This window comes from Carassius gibelio, chromosome A7 (assembly GCF_023724105.1).
Source record: "Carassius gibelio isolate Cgi1373 ecotype wild population from Czech Republic chromosome A7, carGib1.2-hapl.c, whole genome shotgun sequence".
In the NCBI taxonomy this organism is placed as follows: domain Eukaryota; kingdom Metazoa; phylum Chordata; class Actinopteri; order Cypriniformes; family Cyprinidae; genus Carassius; species Carassius gibelio.
The window spans coordinates 32,707,628-32,724,839 of NC_068377.1; the positions used below are offsets into that span (position 1 = coordinate 32,707,628).

The 17,212-nt window shown below is 34.6% G+C and overlaps 1 protein-coding gene across 3 annotated transcripts; it reads right to left on the reverse strand.

The window, feature by feature from the left end:
- Window positions 1-3,123: 3,123 nt before the first annotated feature.
- Window positions 3,124-15,710, reverse strand: LOC128017292 (immunoglobulin superfamily member 3-like). Of its 3 annotated transcripts, XM_052602606.1 has the most exons (7): window positions 5,545-5,590; window positions 5,371-5,452; window positions 4,923-5,273; window positions 4,483-4,824; window positions 4,206-4,313; window positions 4,076-4,098; window positions 3,124-3,871 (listed from the first exon to the last, which is right to left on the reverse strand). In XM_052602606.1, exons 1-7 carry the CDS (start codon window positions 5,581-5,583, stop codon window positions 3,749-3,751), a joined length of 1,068 nt encoding a protein of 355 aa, XP_052458566.1. In that variant the 5' UTR covers window positions 5,584-5,590; the 3' UTR covers window positions 3,124-3,748. The 3 variants fall into 3 exon arrangements, with proteins under 3 accessions (XP_052458566.1, XP_052458567.1, XP_052458568.1); XM_052602607.1 differs by lacking the exons at window positions 4,923-5,273; window positions 5,371-5,452; window positions 5,545-5,590 and adding exons at window positions 15,087-15,437; window positions 15,546-15,710; XM_052602608.1 differs by lacking the exons at window positions 3,124-3,871; window positions 4,076-4,098; window positions 4,206-4,313; ... (2 more) ...; window positions 5,371-5,452; window positions 5,545-5,590 and adding exons at window positions 14,247-14,513; window positions 14,648-14,989; window positions 15,087-15,437; window positions 15,546-15,710.
- Window positions 15,711-17,212: the final 1,502 nt, after the last annotated feature.

Below are 17,212 nucleotides of genomic sequence, written 5' to 3' on the forward strand. Positions count from 1 at the left end.
TAGACGCCTGGCAGAGCATCACCGGGGATGAAACCCAGCGTACGCTGATGTCTAATTGATCTCCAGACTTCAGGCTGTAATTGACTGCAAAGGATTTGCAACCAAGTATTAAAACATGAAAGTTTGATTTATGATTGTTAATCTGTCCCATTACTTTTGGTCCCTTAAAAAGTGGGATGTACATATACAAACTGTTGTAATTCCTACACCGTTCACCTGATTTAGATGTAAATACCCTCAAATTAAAGCTGAAAGTCTGCAGTTAAAGCACATCTTGTTCGTTTCATTTCAAATCCATTGTGGTGGTGTATAGAGCCAAAAAGATTAGAATTGTGTCGATGTCCCAATATTTATGGACCTGACTGTATATATATATATATATATATACAAATTTTTATATTTTGCCTTTTGGACTCATGGCAAAAACATACCTGAGGGCACTTTTTCATGAGACATGAAATACGTACCAATAAGTACATATCAATGCAGTTTCCAAAAGAAATGTACACTGAAGTGACCTCAGGAACTTCTGACTCCAAAGGAGGAAGTGGAGGCATCCGTGTGAACCACAGCATGCCTGGAGATCTGCACAGAGGAATGCAAGATCTGACCACGGGGTGAGGGTTTGGTGACAAGCTGGTGTTACTTGGACTCAGTGAGTGGCGCTTGTACGCCCACCTCAGGACTTGGACATAAATCCAGTACTGAAGCATAAGCAACAGGCTGAGCGGTGTAAGTGACGCTGTGGCCACCAGATGCCCCAGGCAGTGAATAGGGCCTTTATTGACATTCTCGAACAGCCCACTGCTGCCATCTTGCGAAGGAGGAGGATGAGTGAGGTCCGGTGCTTGGCTGTCCACAAGTAAGGGATGGGTAGAAGTGACAGTTTTTAAAGACTCTCACCTCTGTCGTTCTTTATCCACCAGGACTCATAGTAGTTTTGAAGTTCAGTTGTTTTTACTCGCTTTGGACAACCAGTGGTTTTTGCAATTATATATAGGCCACCTCATGGAAATAAGGACTTTCTTAATGAATTTTCTGAATTCATGGGGGAAATTGTCACCAATCATGATAAAATCCTAATCTTGGGCCGTTCAAGTGACAAATTTTCCTCCATGTACGTACATCTCAGTGCTAATCAGGATATCAATTCAAATCTTTCTGAGTTGATAAAAAAAAAAAAAATAGCCATAAGCCAAATATCCTATTTTCCACTGTTGAATTGGTTCTCTGTCCAACTGTTAATCTGTTTCCTGAGGCATCTGTCTCTCTTTGCGAGGACTTTGCAAAGCATTTTAATGATAAGATTTCCCAAATTACATCTTTGATGCCTCAGTCAGCATACGAATAGATATTCCAATCACCCTTAAAGGGATATTTGTGTTATTATTTACTTTTATTTATATTATTTATAATTTTTGTGCAATTGTCAATTGACAATTGACAATTACTTGTCTGTTAGCTGAGTTTGTGGCAAAACCTTCTGCAGTGTTTCCTGTTGTTTATTTTTGTACCCCTACAACCTATTGAAGGTTTTCATTTTAAATAATAATAAAAAAAACACTGTTATATATAGGACAAGAAGAGTTCATATACAATATTTTTTTTTATTTAATGGTAATTCAGTCTTTTACAGTCATAAAATACTCACAAACATTCTGGAAACCTTTAAGGGCGTGAGAGGATTAGCAAGAGTGCACAATGGAATCTGTGGGAAGAAAACTGCGCAGTAGGCTGTAGGCTGCTCAGTTCATTAAATGACAACCCTACATTCATGTTCAAAAAGTTACATTAAAATTAGCTTCACCTTGTGCCATCAATCTGTCAGACATTTAAGTTTCAAACTCAAACTCATAGCGTAAGCACAACTGCGTAGCTAGCGCACTAGATCAGTAGCATATAGGGGATAAATGTGAGACTACAGACATTTTCCTTTTCATATAGTAATAATTTGATAGGAACAAGATGTAATGCATTTGCATTTACATTTAGTCATTTAGCAGATGCTTTTATCCAAAGCGACTTACAAATAAGGATAATAGAAGCAATCAAAACTAATGAAAGAACAACAATATTTAAGTGCAGATGACAAGTTAGCTTAATGCAGTACACATAGCAAGGAGTGTAATTTGATAAGTTTTCTCTCAGAACAGAACAAAAAAATTACTGCTGATAAGTGTGTCCAGATTAACGAAGTATCCAGCGCTGGATACAGGGGGATACATTACTTGTATTACAAAATAATAAAACTAATTTGAGTGACAGAAAAACTACCCAGCACCTGGGTATATATATATATTTATGAAATAAAAATACCCCAATAAAATGACCCGACAAGCTGATCCCATGGGATGCATCATTTGGGTTAAAAAATAAAGTAACCTAGCATTTTCTGGAGTGCAGAAACCCAGCACATGGGTAAAAATGTAAAAAAAATAACCCAGTAAAACGGCCCAACAGGTTGAACCCAGCATTTAGATTAAAGAATAACCCATTGCCCATAAAGAATCATTTTTGCATTGTAACAGAACCTTCAGATTCATTTGTGTGTGATTGCTTCCCAGTATATGTTCAGTGTTTTAATATTTCCCTTACTTATAACCATTACTTTCCATAGAGCGAAAAGTAACACTTAATTTGCAGTGCATGTGTAGTTCGCCTGCGGTAAATATGCAGTCGAGAAGCAGCACTCCAAATATCATTAAAGTAACTGAAAATTTTCCTTCGGTTAAAAAAGTACTTATTCATGCTTAAAATAAATCTAAACAACATATTACTACTATATAAATGCTATATTATACTATAGTGGCAAACATTTCAACATGGTACATGGTACTCTTACGTTAATATTTAGGCCTAAAATAAAACCTAACCTTTCACACAGACAGCAGAATCCCACTCCTTTTCTTTTGTCTTTATATCTTTATAATATTTTAAACTATATATATATATATATATATATATATATATATATATATATATATATATATATATATATATATATATATATATATATATATATATATATATATATTTATAATCAATATAAACCAACCATCATTCTCTCTCAACCCTTATTGTTTGTTCTTGTGATTCTCAAACATCACAATATGACGATACACATATACATTTATTGTAATTTAAAAGATGCAAATGAAGCACACACTGTAACATGGAATATACCAAAACAAAGATCCAGAGTTGCCCAGAAAAGAACACACAGTCTAACAACATACATGCATGAATCCACCAAAAAACATGGGCACACAAACACACACTACCTTTCTTTGCCACAATTATCCTTACTATGCCGAACAAATTCTAATGTCTAACAATATAGAGTACATAGCCTAAATAGTGCAGTATTTAAACATTAAATTGCATTTAAATATGGTCACCTTTATAGCGATCATTTTGCAATTCATATTTTGATGAGATTGTTAACTACACTCATTTTATGAAAAAATCCTAGACATGATCCTAATAAGCATTATAGCATTATAGATGAATTTATTGAAAACAAATATCACAGTGGTGTCAGCAGTGAAAAATTAATTGCACTTTACATTACCGAACTGTACTTTGAATTTAATTTCAGATAAAGAAAATCAATCAACTAAAAATGGAGTAGAAATTACTGAAATTATTCTGACAAATTAAATGGATTGGGTCCAATGTTTTGTTACAAGATAATAATGAAAACATGTAAACATTGTAGAAGTTATATGCACATCTAAACCTGTGAATGTCACTGGTGTGATCTAACTTGTGCGTACAGAGACTGGTCCTGACTGATCTTTGCTTTGGCTCTTCTAGTGTTCAGAGGTTTCTGACCAAAACTAATGGCTGCATAATTCAGGGTGTCTTCATTCTAATATTAAAAGAGAAAAATGACATGATATGGCATTATATAAACCAAAAGTCCTAACATTTTAATATTTGAAACTTTATTATTATAATTTTTTTTTAAAAGTACTAATATTTAATATTAAATTGAGAAAAAAGATTGCTGTAAATGCAGTCAGCAGTCCTTTCTATATTTAAGATCTCATACAGAAGAAAATAATGTACTTACTCGACTCTCTTGAGATGCAGGCACTTTGGAAAAATAAGACTCTTGTCATTATAAATGGCCATCATATGTAGTTTTTAGTCTGTCAAATTTTGCATTAATATAATAAATTATTTTATTCAAAAAGTCTTACCTTTACTGTCACCCCTGCATAGTTTTATTCCCAGAAAAACAACAAGAGCCAAAAATATGATGTTTAAAATTCCAAGACCAAGAAGAGATAGATTCACATCAACACTCTCTGAAACAAAGTCAAAAATGAATTTTAATTTCTTAGATATTATTTCTTTTTTTATTTTATTTATAAGATCAGTTCATTCCAACGTACTCCGCTATATGAATCAAATTATTTTGAAAGATGAAAGATCAAACCAAGCCAATTTAAACCAGGCATTTCACCTTCATCTTACCTCTAAAATTTAGTTCAGTTCCTTTTCCAAACAGTATCTCTCCACACGCGGCCACAGCGCAGTAGTAAATCCCAGCATCAGAGTGACTGACGTTGCTCTTGAAGAGATTGTAGACACATCTCTGTGTTTGAGATCCAGTCCTGTTCTCACACAGACCATTTCTCTCTCCTTCTGTGTAAAGGACTCCTTGAGATTCTCCCAAGCTTTGTCTCAACCAGTAGACACTGTGTTCTCCTGCACAGCTCTCAGTGAAGATGCTACACTGCAAACTCACAGAATCCCCAGGATGAAGTGTGTCTATTAAAGACTGCTGAAGAGTTATGTGTCTGTCCACAGCTGCATCTTGACAGGCGACATAAGTTAGAAAGAAATGTTAAAGACAAAAACAAAAAGTCAGTTACCTCCAACCAAACAAAGCTAAAATAAGCAGGGAAACATACCTTTGACAAGTAATCTGGTTCCTGCACCCATTTCAACGGTGTAATATGATGAGACTACACAGTAATATGTTGCTGAGTCTGAAGGTTTTGTCTTTAAAATAGTCAGATTAAAATGATCATCTCCTTTAATAACATTAAAATGATTTGTTTTATTAAAGTCCTCATTCCAACTGGGTTGTTGTTTTAAATATAAAGATACAATCTGTATGTTTTTTCTATCAGCTGTCTGTTTAAACCATGCTGTTGTCGCTTGCAGAAGCTTTGAAAAGGTGCAAGTGAGGTTCACATCTTCTCCGGCTTGAACTATTTTTAAATGATCCTCCTGATCAACTTTTACATTAGAGGAGCAGACTGAAAAACAAATCACACGACAGGCAGCTTTTAAGCTAAGTGTTATTTAGTGTTAAATAAGTTGTAAATAAATAGAATTGTTGAAAGACATTTTTACCTATTGTTGAAGAGAGTGAAACAATTAAGTAATATCTCATGAACAATCGTCTTCCAAAATGATCCTTGTGCTTTGAATTGCCCTGTAAAAGTGAATGGTGAGCACACTATCAATCCATTAAGACATTGTAAAGAATAATGGTAGATAATAGATTAGACTATACTGCAGTCTTACCATGTGTCCATCGGCCTCTGCTCCAAACAACTGATGCATATATGCACCTTCACCTTAGTTTTTTGTACTTTCACACCCCTTGCCACATCAAAATGTCTAAAAAAAAATCTAACCCAACCATTTTTCCGTTGCTCCAAAAAACATTTCTCATTCATTAATACACATGTTATACAAACTACTGTTTAGTTACCAGTTCATAGTTAACAGAAGCTGGCTTCTCTCAAACTGTCTGGTTAATATTTTGTTTCATTGCTAAAAATGCATTGTGGTTTAGAAGAGGAAAATAGGAGGAAACATGTTCCTAAGCATGTAACCTTTAAAGGGCCCCATATAAAAGCTTCTGTGTTTATTTAGTAGAAGTGACGCTGAGCATCCAAGATATTAAACTTTGAAACATTTTGAAAATACAGTAGTTTGAATCAATGGGTTGGCAGATGACAGAGCATGATCAAGTTAAACTAAACTGGATTGATGAATGCATGGTTTTGCAAACTCTAAGAAATATCTAGAAAAATTAAATAAAAAGGATATGTTTCCATATTAACTTTTCAAAGGTGTTTTAACTTTATTTTGATTAAGGATTACATTGTATTGTTTAAAGGTAAGGAAATGTCTACATTACCAGGACCATTTCTTTTTCTTTTCTTTTTTTTCTCTTACAGTTCATATTAGTTCATGTAAGAATGGTGCACAAATGGATGTTTTGCAACCTCTCAATTAGCTATGTAAGCTCATAGTGTAAGCCAAAAAACATGTATTTTGTCCATTTCAAAGGAATGTTCACACTAATAATATTACTCACATCAGGTAGACACAACAATTAGCAATACACCATAATTTTAATTCTTGCTAATATGCTTATAGCCTAATATGTTATGGCCTATAACCAATAGATGATGACAAAAACAAAAAAAGTTTAGTATAAGAAAATATGAAAGATGAATAGAGTTAATGTATGCGGTGTAAAACAGTTTATTACATATTTCATAGTAATACTTTGAGTGTTGTTCTTTCTTGATAAATGAATTTAACTCTAAAGTAGTGCTTCATGATGACAAAAAGTCATTTAAATCTTGAAATAGGCAGAAACAAAAAGGGGTGATTGGCTCGGTTGAGGCTGTTCAGGGGACCTGCTTTTTTGTTTATGTTTTTTTTATTTGTACCAGAATCAATAGTTTTTGTAAAAACCTTTTAAGACAGCACAAGTAAAAAAAAATACCACATGAGCAGAGTAGAGCTACCTTAAAATGACACTAAAAATATGATTTGCAGTTCATATACAGGTTTTCACAAAACAGAAAGTTTTGGAATATGATGAACTTCACATTCCAACCTTTAAATCATTTTTAAGAAAAGGGATGACTCAAAAGTAAAAAATAATAATATTATATATATATATATATATATATATATATATATATATATGTCAATTCTGGCACCCAACATCACGACAAGATGATATTTTAAACTCCTTACATAGCAGAATCTGCACTGGTTTGAGTGGGCCTCCTCTAGTTTGCCCTTTGTTTTGCTGCCTCCAGCTAGCGCTGTGATGTCGGCTGATGCCTAGTTACCTGTGGTTGATCTAGCTGTGCGTCACTCAATAACTCATTATTATAATAATGATTTTATAATCTCGTAACATAAACATTATCACATTTTGCTGTCTGGGGTATCTGGAGACAAAAGAAAACAAGCTTCATCTGTTTAAAAAACTTTATATACTGAACCATGTGTTTATGTTGATCAAACTAAACATAAAATTACCTGGTTAAAAACTGAAACCAGTAGGTGCAATGTGAACAGTTTGATTTGCTGATTAATCTGTCAATGTGAAACAAGAGCCCTGAAGACTCTAATAAGGGACAAAGCTCAGACTCCCACTTTATGAGAAAAAAAATTAGAATATAAAAAAATTAATTGTGACTGGATTAACTTTTCTGTTTTATTTGTTTATACACTGACAAGAGATAAGTAAATAAATAAGAATGTGAAAAAAAGTTTATTTTTTTATTTTTATTTTTTTACTCCTGTTAAGCCAGCAGGTGGCTTTCCTCACCATGAGTTTCACAATATAAAAAACGGCGAGAATTTCAAATCGTTACCTAAATGGTCAGTAATATGTTCACACGATATGTTGTGACTGTTAAACGAACCGGTTATCCCTCACTAATCATCCACCCTCCTTACCCCATTGTGCCACTTGTGCCGCTTCTTGTCATGGGTTTAACGACTTCTAAAGATTATTTAATAGACTTTTATATTAATGGTAAGGTACTTTACAATCAGAATTGATTGGCAAGCAGCTGCTGTTACTTCTGTTTAATGCAGTATTGATTGCCATCGGTTAATGTTTTCAATATAAAATAAAATATCTACAATGAACAGAGAGAGAGAGTTAGATACAGAATATGGTGGGGAAGCAATGTAAAAAAAGGGCACCAAGTTTCTAGTCAGATGAAATTGAAGTTTTGCTGGACCTTGCCACCAGGTCGGAGATCACACCCCTATGTTCCACTATAACCTGCATGTTTATGACCGTGTATCCCTTTCACAATATGTACGCCTGATTAATCACTGATGGATTGGCGATTGGGATGAGTGTGCCATCCATCAGGCCCAAGACTCTGGGGCAGTGCTTTAAGTGGCCCAAAAGAGGTGCCGGTACCCTATTATAGCCTATATATATATATATATATATATATATATATATATATATATATATATATATATATATATATATATATATATATAATTTTTTTTTTTTGATGACTCCCCTCATCCACTGAGGTAACAACAACTATTAAAGGGGTTTTATATACAGCAGTCAACAGACAACCTTATAAAAAATAATACATACAAATAATACAAAATGAGCTAGAAAGTGCTACTGAACATAAATAAAATGTGCAAAAGGATTTTGAAAAAAATACACTTAGAAAGAGCTACTGAACATAAATAAAATGTGCAAAAGGATTTTGAAAAAATACACTTAGAAAGAGCTACTGAACATAAATAAAATGTGCAAAAGGATTTTGAAAAAATACCATTAGAAAGAGCTACTGCATTACTTCATTAGCTTGCGTCTGACCTGCAGCCATATCATTCAGGCTTGGTGGGGTGTCAGCTAGCGAGTCATCTGATTCTGACCGTGTTCTTTTAGTACTCAGAGTCTGAAGCCAGGAGAGCATATTAAGTGTTGTTCACTGTATTTGTATTTTTACTGAGCCGAGTGTGCGTGTTTTTACACACCCTCTCGTTGAGTTGTTGACACTGACAGCGGCGCATGCGGCGCTTTTCACCAAGTAGGTATCGCTGCAGCCCGGAGACCTCCAAGTGGGAGGAGCTTTTGCCGCAAGTGGGCTGGACTTCACGGAGACCTCCAAGTAGGAGGAACTTTTGCCGCTAGTGGGCGGGACTTTACAAATGGGCGAGGTTTAAGCGGAAATTTCACATTGCATCATTGCCGGGGTGCGCGCGAATGAGGATGGCATAGCGATACTAATGAAAAACAGATTTATTGTTTTTCATTGTAGTTTACATTTTTATTAACAAGAGGGTGTTATATAATTTTGTGACAACTGCAAACATTCAAGTATATTAAATTATATTAATTTTATTATTATATCAGTATCAAGAAAATGAATTAGTAATTTAGAGCAATAAAATGTTTACTATATGTAAATGTTTTTCTTTAATGCAAGTTTGAAATCTGAGGGAGAATTATATTGTTTAGATTGTTGCAACCCCCTTGGCTCTAGGTGAAACAACATTACAAAAGGCCACACATGTAAGTAAATTTTACAAATAAACATTTAATTTAAAAAAAGAAAAAAAAATCTAAATAGTAATACAAGAATTAATAATAATAATAAAAAAAACATTCCAAGACTTAAGAGGAAAATATTATTGGTACCAAAGTCCAATTTAACAATGTGCAGTGACGATGAGTTGCAAGGTTAGGTTGTCAAAAAAGCGCAGTGTGCAGAGAGTTATTGGGTAGCCCTAAACAACCAGTCTATAAAGTTCAGTGTGTTTAATGTCCATGTTTAGTAGTCTGATAACATGAGGGAAGAAACTCCTCCTGAGCCTCTCCGCCTTTGCCATCAGACTGCAGAAACGTCTGCCTGACTGTAGCAAATTAAACAGTGGATTTCCAGGGTGGGTGGGGTCTTTAATGATCTTAACAGTCCTAGATTTACATCTCCTGGTGTGGATGTCTTGCAGAGAGGGGAGAGATGTTCTGGAGATGTTCTCAGCTACTCTTTGCAGGGCATCTGGAGGTATTTGAAGCTGCTCACTCTCTCCACTGGGGTCCCGTTAATGATCATTGGGGTAGATCTACCCAAGCTGCCTCAAATAGAAAAGAGTTATTGTAAAATATTATTACAATTTACAATATGGCTGTTTCTACTGCATTTATAAACAAATAAATGAAGGCCTGGTGAGCATCAGACTTCAAAACCATTCAAAACCCCAAACTATCCTGTAGAACAGATATTTAAGGAACCTGAGGTTTTAACCTGCTTGATTTTTATCAGCATTGGAACACTTTGCAGCTGCTTTCACTCCAAGGCTATGGATTATATTTTTACTGGAATGAAGTGTCATTCGTCACTAAACATTCAGTCCAATGACATCCTAAAATAATTCACTGTTGACAAGTTAACATTAACTAAAGTACAATGCACATTTATGTGAGACGTCTACAGAATGTAATGTCATTTACATTCCATCATTTGTCATTTAGGACAGTCTCTGACTAGCCTGACTACGTCAGATTTCCTACTTCCGCTCAATTTCATTTCGCTTCTGTACTCAGTCTGATACAGCGTCAGAGCTTTCTGTTTGCCACCGGTCTGGAAACAGCCGGGCCAATCAACGAACAGAGGGCGGGCTGAGAGCCGTGACGTAGATATGTAGATTAACTTCGCATAATCTGGATTAACTTCGCATAATCTCCTCCCCTCCCACTTCTCTATTATGCCATTCCAGACTCTGTCTACGAAGCAAAGTGAAGTAGCAGAGTCTGGTATTACCAGGCTAGTCTCTGACCATACCCCTGGAGCAATTTTAGGGACAAGCGCTGTTGCAAACATAATTTATCCACACAAAGACCCCCCCCGCCCCCCCACACACACACACATTAGTCTAATAGTCTAATAATTAGTCTAATAGTAATCTTCAGAAAAAATAAATTACACATCTTGATGCATAGAAAGAACAAAAAAAAAAAGTTTACAGGAAAGTGATCCTTTGTGTTTGCAGAGAGAGGCGGTAACCAGGTCACTGAAATGTAACTTTTGGCCACCCAGACTTGAACTTTCTGTAACACAAAGTGTTTACACATAATGTTTTTGTTTGTTTGTTTGTGTTTCCTACAATGACAAAATTAATTCTACACCTTATACTGTTGATATGTAATGCATGGTAGTGGACACTGCAGTTATCCTCATATATCCACTGTTATGATTATTAAATTGAAAAATGAATTTTGTAATTAAACCAAATGTTTCAATTGCGTTACATTATTTGGATTAACGTTACACGTAAAAATAGATAACATTTTAAAAATATAACAGCAGGTTTTGAAACAATGACAAGCTTTGTTAAAGTCGAGCATTATCAGTTAGGAGTTTTAACTAAGACTCATTCTTATGGAACACTGTACTAAATCTATTAATAGTTATTGATCGCTTAAATATCAGTGCGGTTATAATACATAGGCCTACATATTTTACGTAACGTTAGTCACAATACCTGCTTATGGTCTTCAGTGTCCGTAATCTGCAGCGTAAATCCTATATATGTATTGCAGAAATATTTAGCACAAAAGGGTAACAGATCAATAAAGATGTAATTTATCTGTGCTGCTAATGCTGTCTTAACGTGCTCTCTGAATAATCTTAAATATGAGTTTTGAAGGTAAAAATTGCACATGTATGTCCTCCCATTTGCATTTGAATGCAATGAGCTTGTAATCATGATTTAACTACGTCAAGACTAAAACATCAACCGAAAAGATACTGCACTTTTTCACAACTTGTAATACGTTGTACAATTCTAAACTTACCCCTTCAAACTCCTCTTTCTTGATGCTGAATAGCCTGGGATTCGCAGCGTGCATTAACCCCATGACATTAAATAAACCAATCAAAAGTCTCTGGAGGTTTGTACAGTCCACTTGGAGCTGAAGTCCCATCCATTTGGAGCTGACCCGCCCATTTGGAGCTGGCTCCGACCTCCGTTTATACCCATCTCCTTTTCACTTGTAAAACTCAAGGGTGTATGGGTAATGTAGTCTCTGCTTTCGGTGGGATGAATTAGGAAACGTGCATTGTGAAGGGTGATCTGAAAAGCGGCAGTGCAGGCAAAGGATTAAAACCTCTATTAAAACAGATGTCCAAATTAGCGTACCGGTATGCTAAAAGCACATTCTGGGCGCACGGAGAGGTGGCGGTATGCTCAAGAGCTGTATTTGGAAGTGGCGCTACTGAGTACTGGTGCGTACCGGCCCACTTAAAGCACTGCTCTGGGGATGCCAGCAAAAAAGTTTTATATAGCCACGTCAGGCAAAATCTCAAAAGGGCTTAAGTTTTGCTGAATAAAAAAATTGACATGGCTCCACAGCCGGTGCCGTCTTTGATTCAATACAAGGACACGTTGGATTGCTGCCATAGTTGGTCGCTTACTGGACACCACCAAGCTTACCCATTTATAGATCTAAGACATTTAGAGCCAATTGTTTTGCCAGATTTTAATTATAAAAAGTGATTGGCAATTCAAAGGCTTTAATGACATTACAAAATGGCCTAGGCTAATTACCAAAATATTAGTTCTGATACCACATAAAGTCAAATTCATAAATAGGCCTGTATCCATTGTGAACATATTTTATTATTAGTCTTAAAATGTCCATAGCATAAAATCATTGTTGAGCCACAACATTGTCAACATACCATAGTTTGACTTGTACTTCGCTGCGCTGATTTCTAAAGACTGCTGCACAGCGTCTTGAGCTCAAACAACACTAAGAGAGAGCTTATGAATAGTCCAGACCAACTTTATGAAAGTATGACTTACAGAAGATACTGTATACTTAGCGTACAAACGTGTCGGGAATCATGCCATAACATTAAGAGAGAGGTTAAGAACTATTTAGCGATAAGAACGTTTTGGGGAACCGGGCCCAGTTTTGTCTTTTTTTGTCCCAACTATTCAGAAGTTATAAGCAAAAATATGCATTTTTCATATCTTCTGACCGCTATGTGGCATAGTGCCAAAGCACTGCAGATAGTCTCAGGTCATGCTTGTTATAACAAATACCAAGCTTGGTCTCAATATACCTTCTAATATACTAACCGTTGCGGAGATATAGCCTCACATGCATTTTTTGCATTCTATTTGTAGAATTCTTTTGCATGTTATTCAAGAACAGGTCTTGAATTCCATGAAACAACTTGAATTCCATATATTTTTGCCACCATGGTCTGAAGATAATCTGGTTAAATTTTCGTGACAATTGTTGCAACGGCCTAAGATGAGTTTGCAAAAGTATGTTTTATGAACAATAAAAAATTGTGAAAAAACGAAACCTTTAACTCGGCATAAGCCAAGGATTCAGAGGAAATAATTTACTTTTTCTGGCTAACAATTTAAAAGCTATTAGCATAAATATGAGTGCAACTTTGGAAAAGTGGTGGAAATAAAGAAAATGTACCGATTATGTTATGCAGTCAATAGAGAACACTTCAGTAGTTTTGTCGGTGTGTTTTTGATAAATGTGTTAGTGGAAATATTTTAAGTGAAATTGTACATTTGATGAATGAAAAGTCTGTTTGGCTGTGTTAAACTGTCATTGACACTGAATGTGCATTAAGTGTAAAAAGAAAAATACATACAGTTATGAATAAAAAATACAGAAACAATAATGCATAAAGCAGACTTCATGTTTGGTTATTTACAGAAATGTAAAGCCAGCGCTACATTATATTTAACTTTTTGGGGGGCACAGAAGATTAAAAACAGGTATATAGATATCACAGATCATGCATTATTGTATAACACCATTTATGGAAAATTTATGTAAATTACACATCTTGTCTTACATTTCAACTGAGAGTATAAAAAGGAATGTGTGGCAAGTTCTTTGAGACAAATCATCTGATTTCAGATAGCAATCAATTATTGAAACCACAATAGAAATACTCATGAAATTTCATATAACAGAGTACCTTTAAAAGACAATGTAACATTTATAGCCGCAAATCTGGTATGCACATTGTACACTGTTACAAAGAAGTACTGAAAATTAAAGCATGTTTTAACCCATAAACCTATGCAGCATTTAGTTTTGAACTGAAAACTGCTATTTATTAAGACCTTTAGCAATTATAGGTTTTTTATACATGCTGTATGTCACAAGAGATTGTTCTTCAGTGATCTTTACTTTGGGTTCATTTGCCAAGAAATAACTTTTTGCTGCATAACTCAGAATGTCTTCGCCCCTACAAACAAAGATCAGAGGAAAAAATTTCACATAAAATGTAAAGTTGGGTCTTAAGAAGACACATCAGCATAATCATTTACACTTAATAAACTGAACTTATATTTATAATTAATAATTACATGATCTGATCATTTTGAAATCCTAAACTTAATATGTAATCATAAATCCTAAAACATAAAACAACTTACTTGACACTCTTGAGATGTGTGGATTGTGGGTAAATAATAAAATTAAAAAGAAAAGAAAGAAAATATATTATCTTTAGGGGCAATTGTTGCATTTTTATAAAAAAGTATGTGACTATATAAACATATTATTAATTCACAGTATGTGTGCCAAAATGAAATCTTACTTTTATTTGGATCCTGACATAGTTTTATGCCCAGAAAAAAAACTAAAGTCAAAAATATGATGTTTAAAACTCCAAGAACAAGCAGCGTTGGTTTCACATTGACACTCTCTGAAATGACCAAAAGTTTTAGACATTATTCAGACTGTAAATAGTTGATCAGTTCCTTGGTATTATTTCACCTGATATTTGAACCAAATATTCCAACTGCGTGAAAAAATCAAATATCTATCTAAAAACCTTACCTCTAAAATTTAGTTCAGTTCCTTTTCCAAACAGTATCTCTCCACACGCGGCCACAGCGCAGTAGTAAATCCCAGAATCAGAGTGACTGATGTTGCTCTTGAAGAGACTGTAGACACAGCTCTGTGTTTGAGACCCAGTCCTGTTCTCACACAGACCATTTCTCTCTCCTTCTGTGTAAAGGACTCCTTGAGACTCTCCCAAGCTTTGCCTGAACCAGTAGACACTGTGTTCTCCTGCACAGCTCTCAGTGAAGATGTTGCACTTCAAACTCACAGAATCCCCAGGATGAAGTGCGTCTATTAAAGACTGCTGAAGAGTTAGGTGTTTGTCCACAGCTGCATCTTGACAGGCGACATAAGTTAGAAAGAAATGTTAAAGACAAAAAAAAAAGTCAGTTACATCCAACCGAACAAAGCTAAAATAAGCAGGGAAACATACCTTTGACAAGTAATCTGGTTCCTGCACCCATTTCAACGGTGTAATATGATGAGACTACACAGTAATATGTTGCAGAGTCTGAAGGTTTTGTCTTTAAAATAGTCAGATTAAAATGATCATCTCCTTTAATAACATTAAAACGATTTGTTTTATCAAAGTCCTCATTCCAACTGGGTTGTTGTTTTAAATATAAAGATACAATCTGTATGTTTTTTCTATCAGCTGTCTGTTTAAACCATGCTGTTGTCCCTTGCAGAAGCTTTGAAAAGGTGCAAGTGAGGTTCACATCTTCTCCGGCTTGAACTATTTTTAAATGATCCTCCTGAACAACTTCTGCATTAGAGGAGCAGACTGAAAATAAAAAGAAAGTACATTTAGTCTTATATAGTGATCAACAGACTAAGTTCTGTTGAATAATAATAATAATAATAATAATAAAGTATATTCAAATATGTTTACCTATTGTTGAGATGAACAAAATAATTAAATATATCATGATCATTGACGTTCCAAAAATTATTCTCATATTTAAATTCACTGGAAAAAAAAGAAAACAAAAAAAAAATTAGCCCCAAAGTAAATAATTTTTAAGCAATAGAAGTGAATCAGTAAACTGTCTATACAATGTTTCCTTCAATCTCTACTTCAGACAAATGAGACACACACACTTCTATCTTATTTATTCAGTGCTCTAAAAGTTGATTGGTCACTTGAGAAAGGGTTTGCACTGAGCTGAAACCACTCTGTGACAGCAGCCAATCAGCTCATGTCATGGGGGAGTTTGCAATGGTACCATTTAATTATTATTATTATTATTTTTTGTTTAAAAAGTCTATATCAGTTGATTAACTTTTTGGAAAGTCTGCTTATTAAAGGTAAAGGAATATGATTTTGCTGTTGAACTGTAGTTAAATATTGACGTTGGCAGAATGGGTCAGTGTTAGTGAGTATGCTATTGTGTAGTTTCCATTTTTTTGTTTTCACACCTCTTGCTGCATCACAACCACAACATGTTAAAAACCCAGCTGTCATTTCATCACACACAAAAAAACAGTTATTTACTATTGACTGACAGCAATTCATTCTCTCTGCTCCCTGTCATCTGATAAATTACATATATTAAAACTACAGGTATACATAACAAAGTTTGGCATCTGTACATATGTATGTGGTTAATGTTTGATTATTTAGTATGCTCAGGTGTGTTTGATTAGGGTTGGAGCTAAACTCTGTAGGAAAGTGGCTCTCATGGGCCAGATCTGAGGAACCCTAATGTAACAGATCATTTCTGTGGGTATTAGGACATGATACATTTTTATTAATTTTGAAATACACATCTCTCTTATACACATAAATTCAATACATTAAATTCATTATCTATGAGAATGCTGTGCACTTTTGTCATTTGTCATTAAAGTCAGAAGTTTATGGGACCAGGATTTGTAATTTCAGCACCAAGGACAGAGACATAATTCATAATTTTACAGACATGACCTTACAAAATCTTTTAATTATTCATTAACACACATTCAGACACAACGTTTCTGTACAAACATAAGAGAACTGAATTTTGGTTCAGAAATGCAGCCCTAAATAAAAATACATGCAAACTAAACATCATTTGTCAACTCTTCCTCAAAGCAGTGAACTAGGGTAGCTATGAAACACATATTTAATGTTTCACAGACATTTTATATGCCACATTTGAAACATTTATTTAAAAATATAACTCATGTTCAGATGTTGCTTACAATTTAGTTGCAAAGGTAATGTTTTGATGAGTGTTATTAATGTATTGATCAGTAAGTCTTTGCTTTCTAAATGATCTAATATGAAGAAATGTTTGAGTTACCACAAAAGGACATAAGCCATCACAATATTAAAGACACACACCCCAGAAATGAAAAAATAACACTTTCGCTATATTGTGTATTCAGACATAATTTATTTCTTACTCACTAACAGACTTACTGTTTTATTTTATTCATAAAACAGATGATGACTTTTAGCCTTGTTTATGCCACTATCAAAGCTTAAACCACAGACTCATACTCCTCCAAATGAGGAGAGGATGTGACTGTTGTTGCCACTGAAGTCAGAAGGCAGAGACGAGTTTCATCATTTCC

What these genes read in the sequence shown, in the direction of transcription:
- LOC128017292 (XM_052602606.1), bottom strand. Translation starts at nt 5,583, where the DNA reads ATGCATCAGTTGTTTGGAGCAGAGGCCGATGGACACATG. An exon ending in AACCAGATTACTTGTCAAAG is followed by an intron (nt 4,825 to 4,922) that starts GTATGTTTCCCT and finishes TCGCCTGTCAAG; the next exon opens with ATGCAGCTGTGGACAGACAC. An exon ending in ATGCAGGGGTGACAGTAAAG is followed by an intron (nt 4,099 to 4,205) that starts GTAAGACTTTTT and finishes ATTTTTCCAAAG; the next exon opens with TGCCTGCATCTCAAGAGAGT.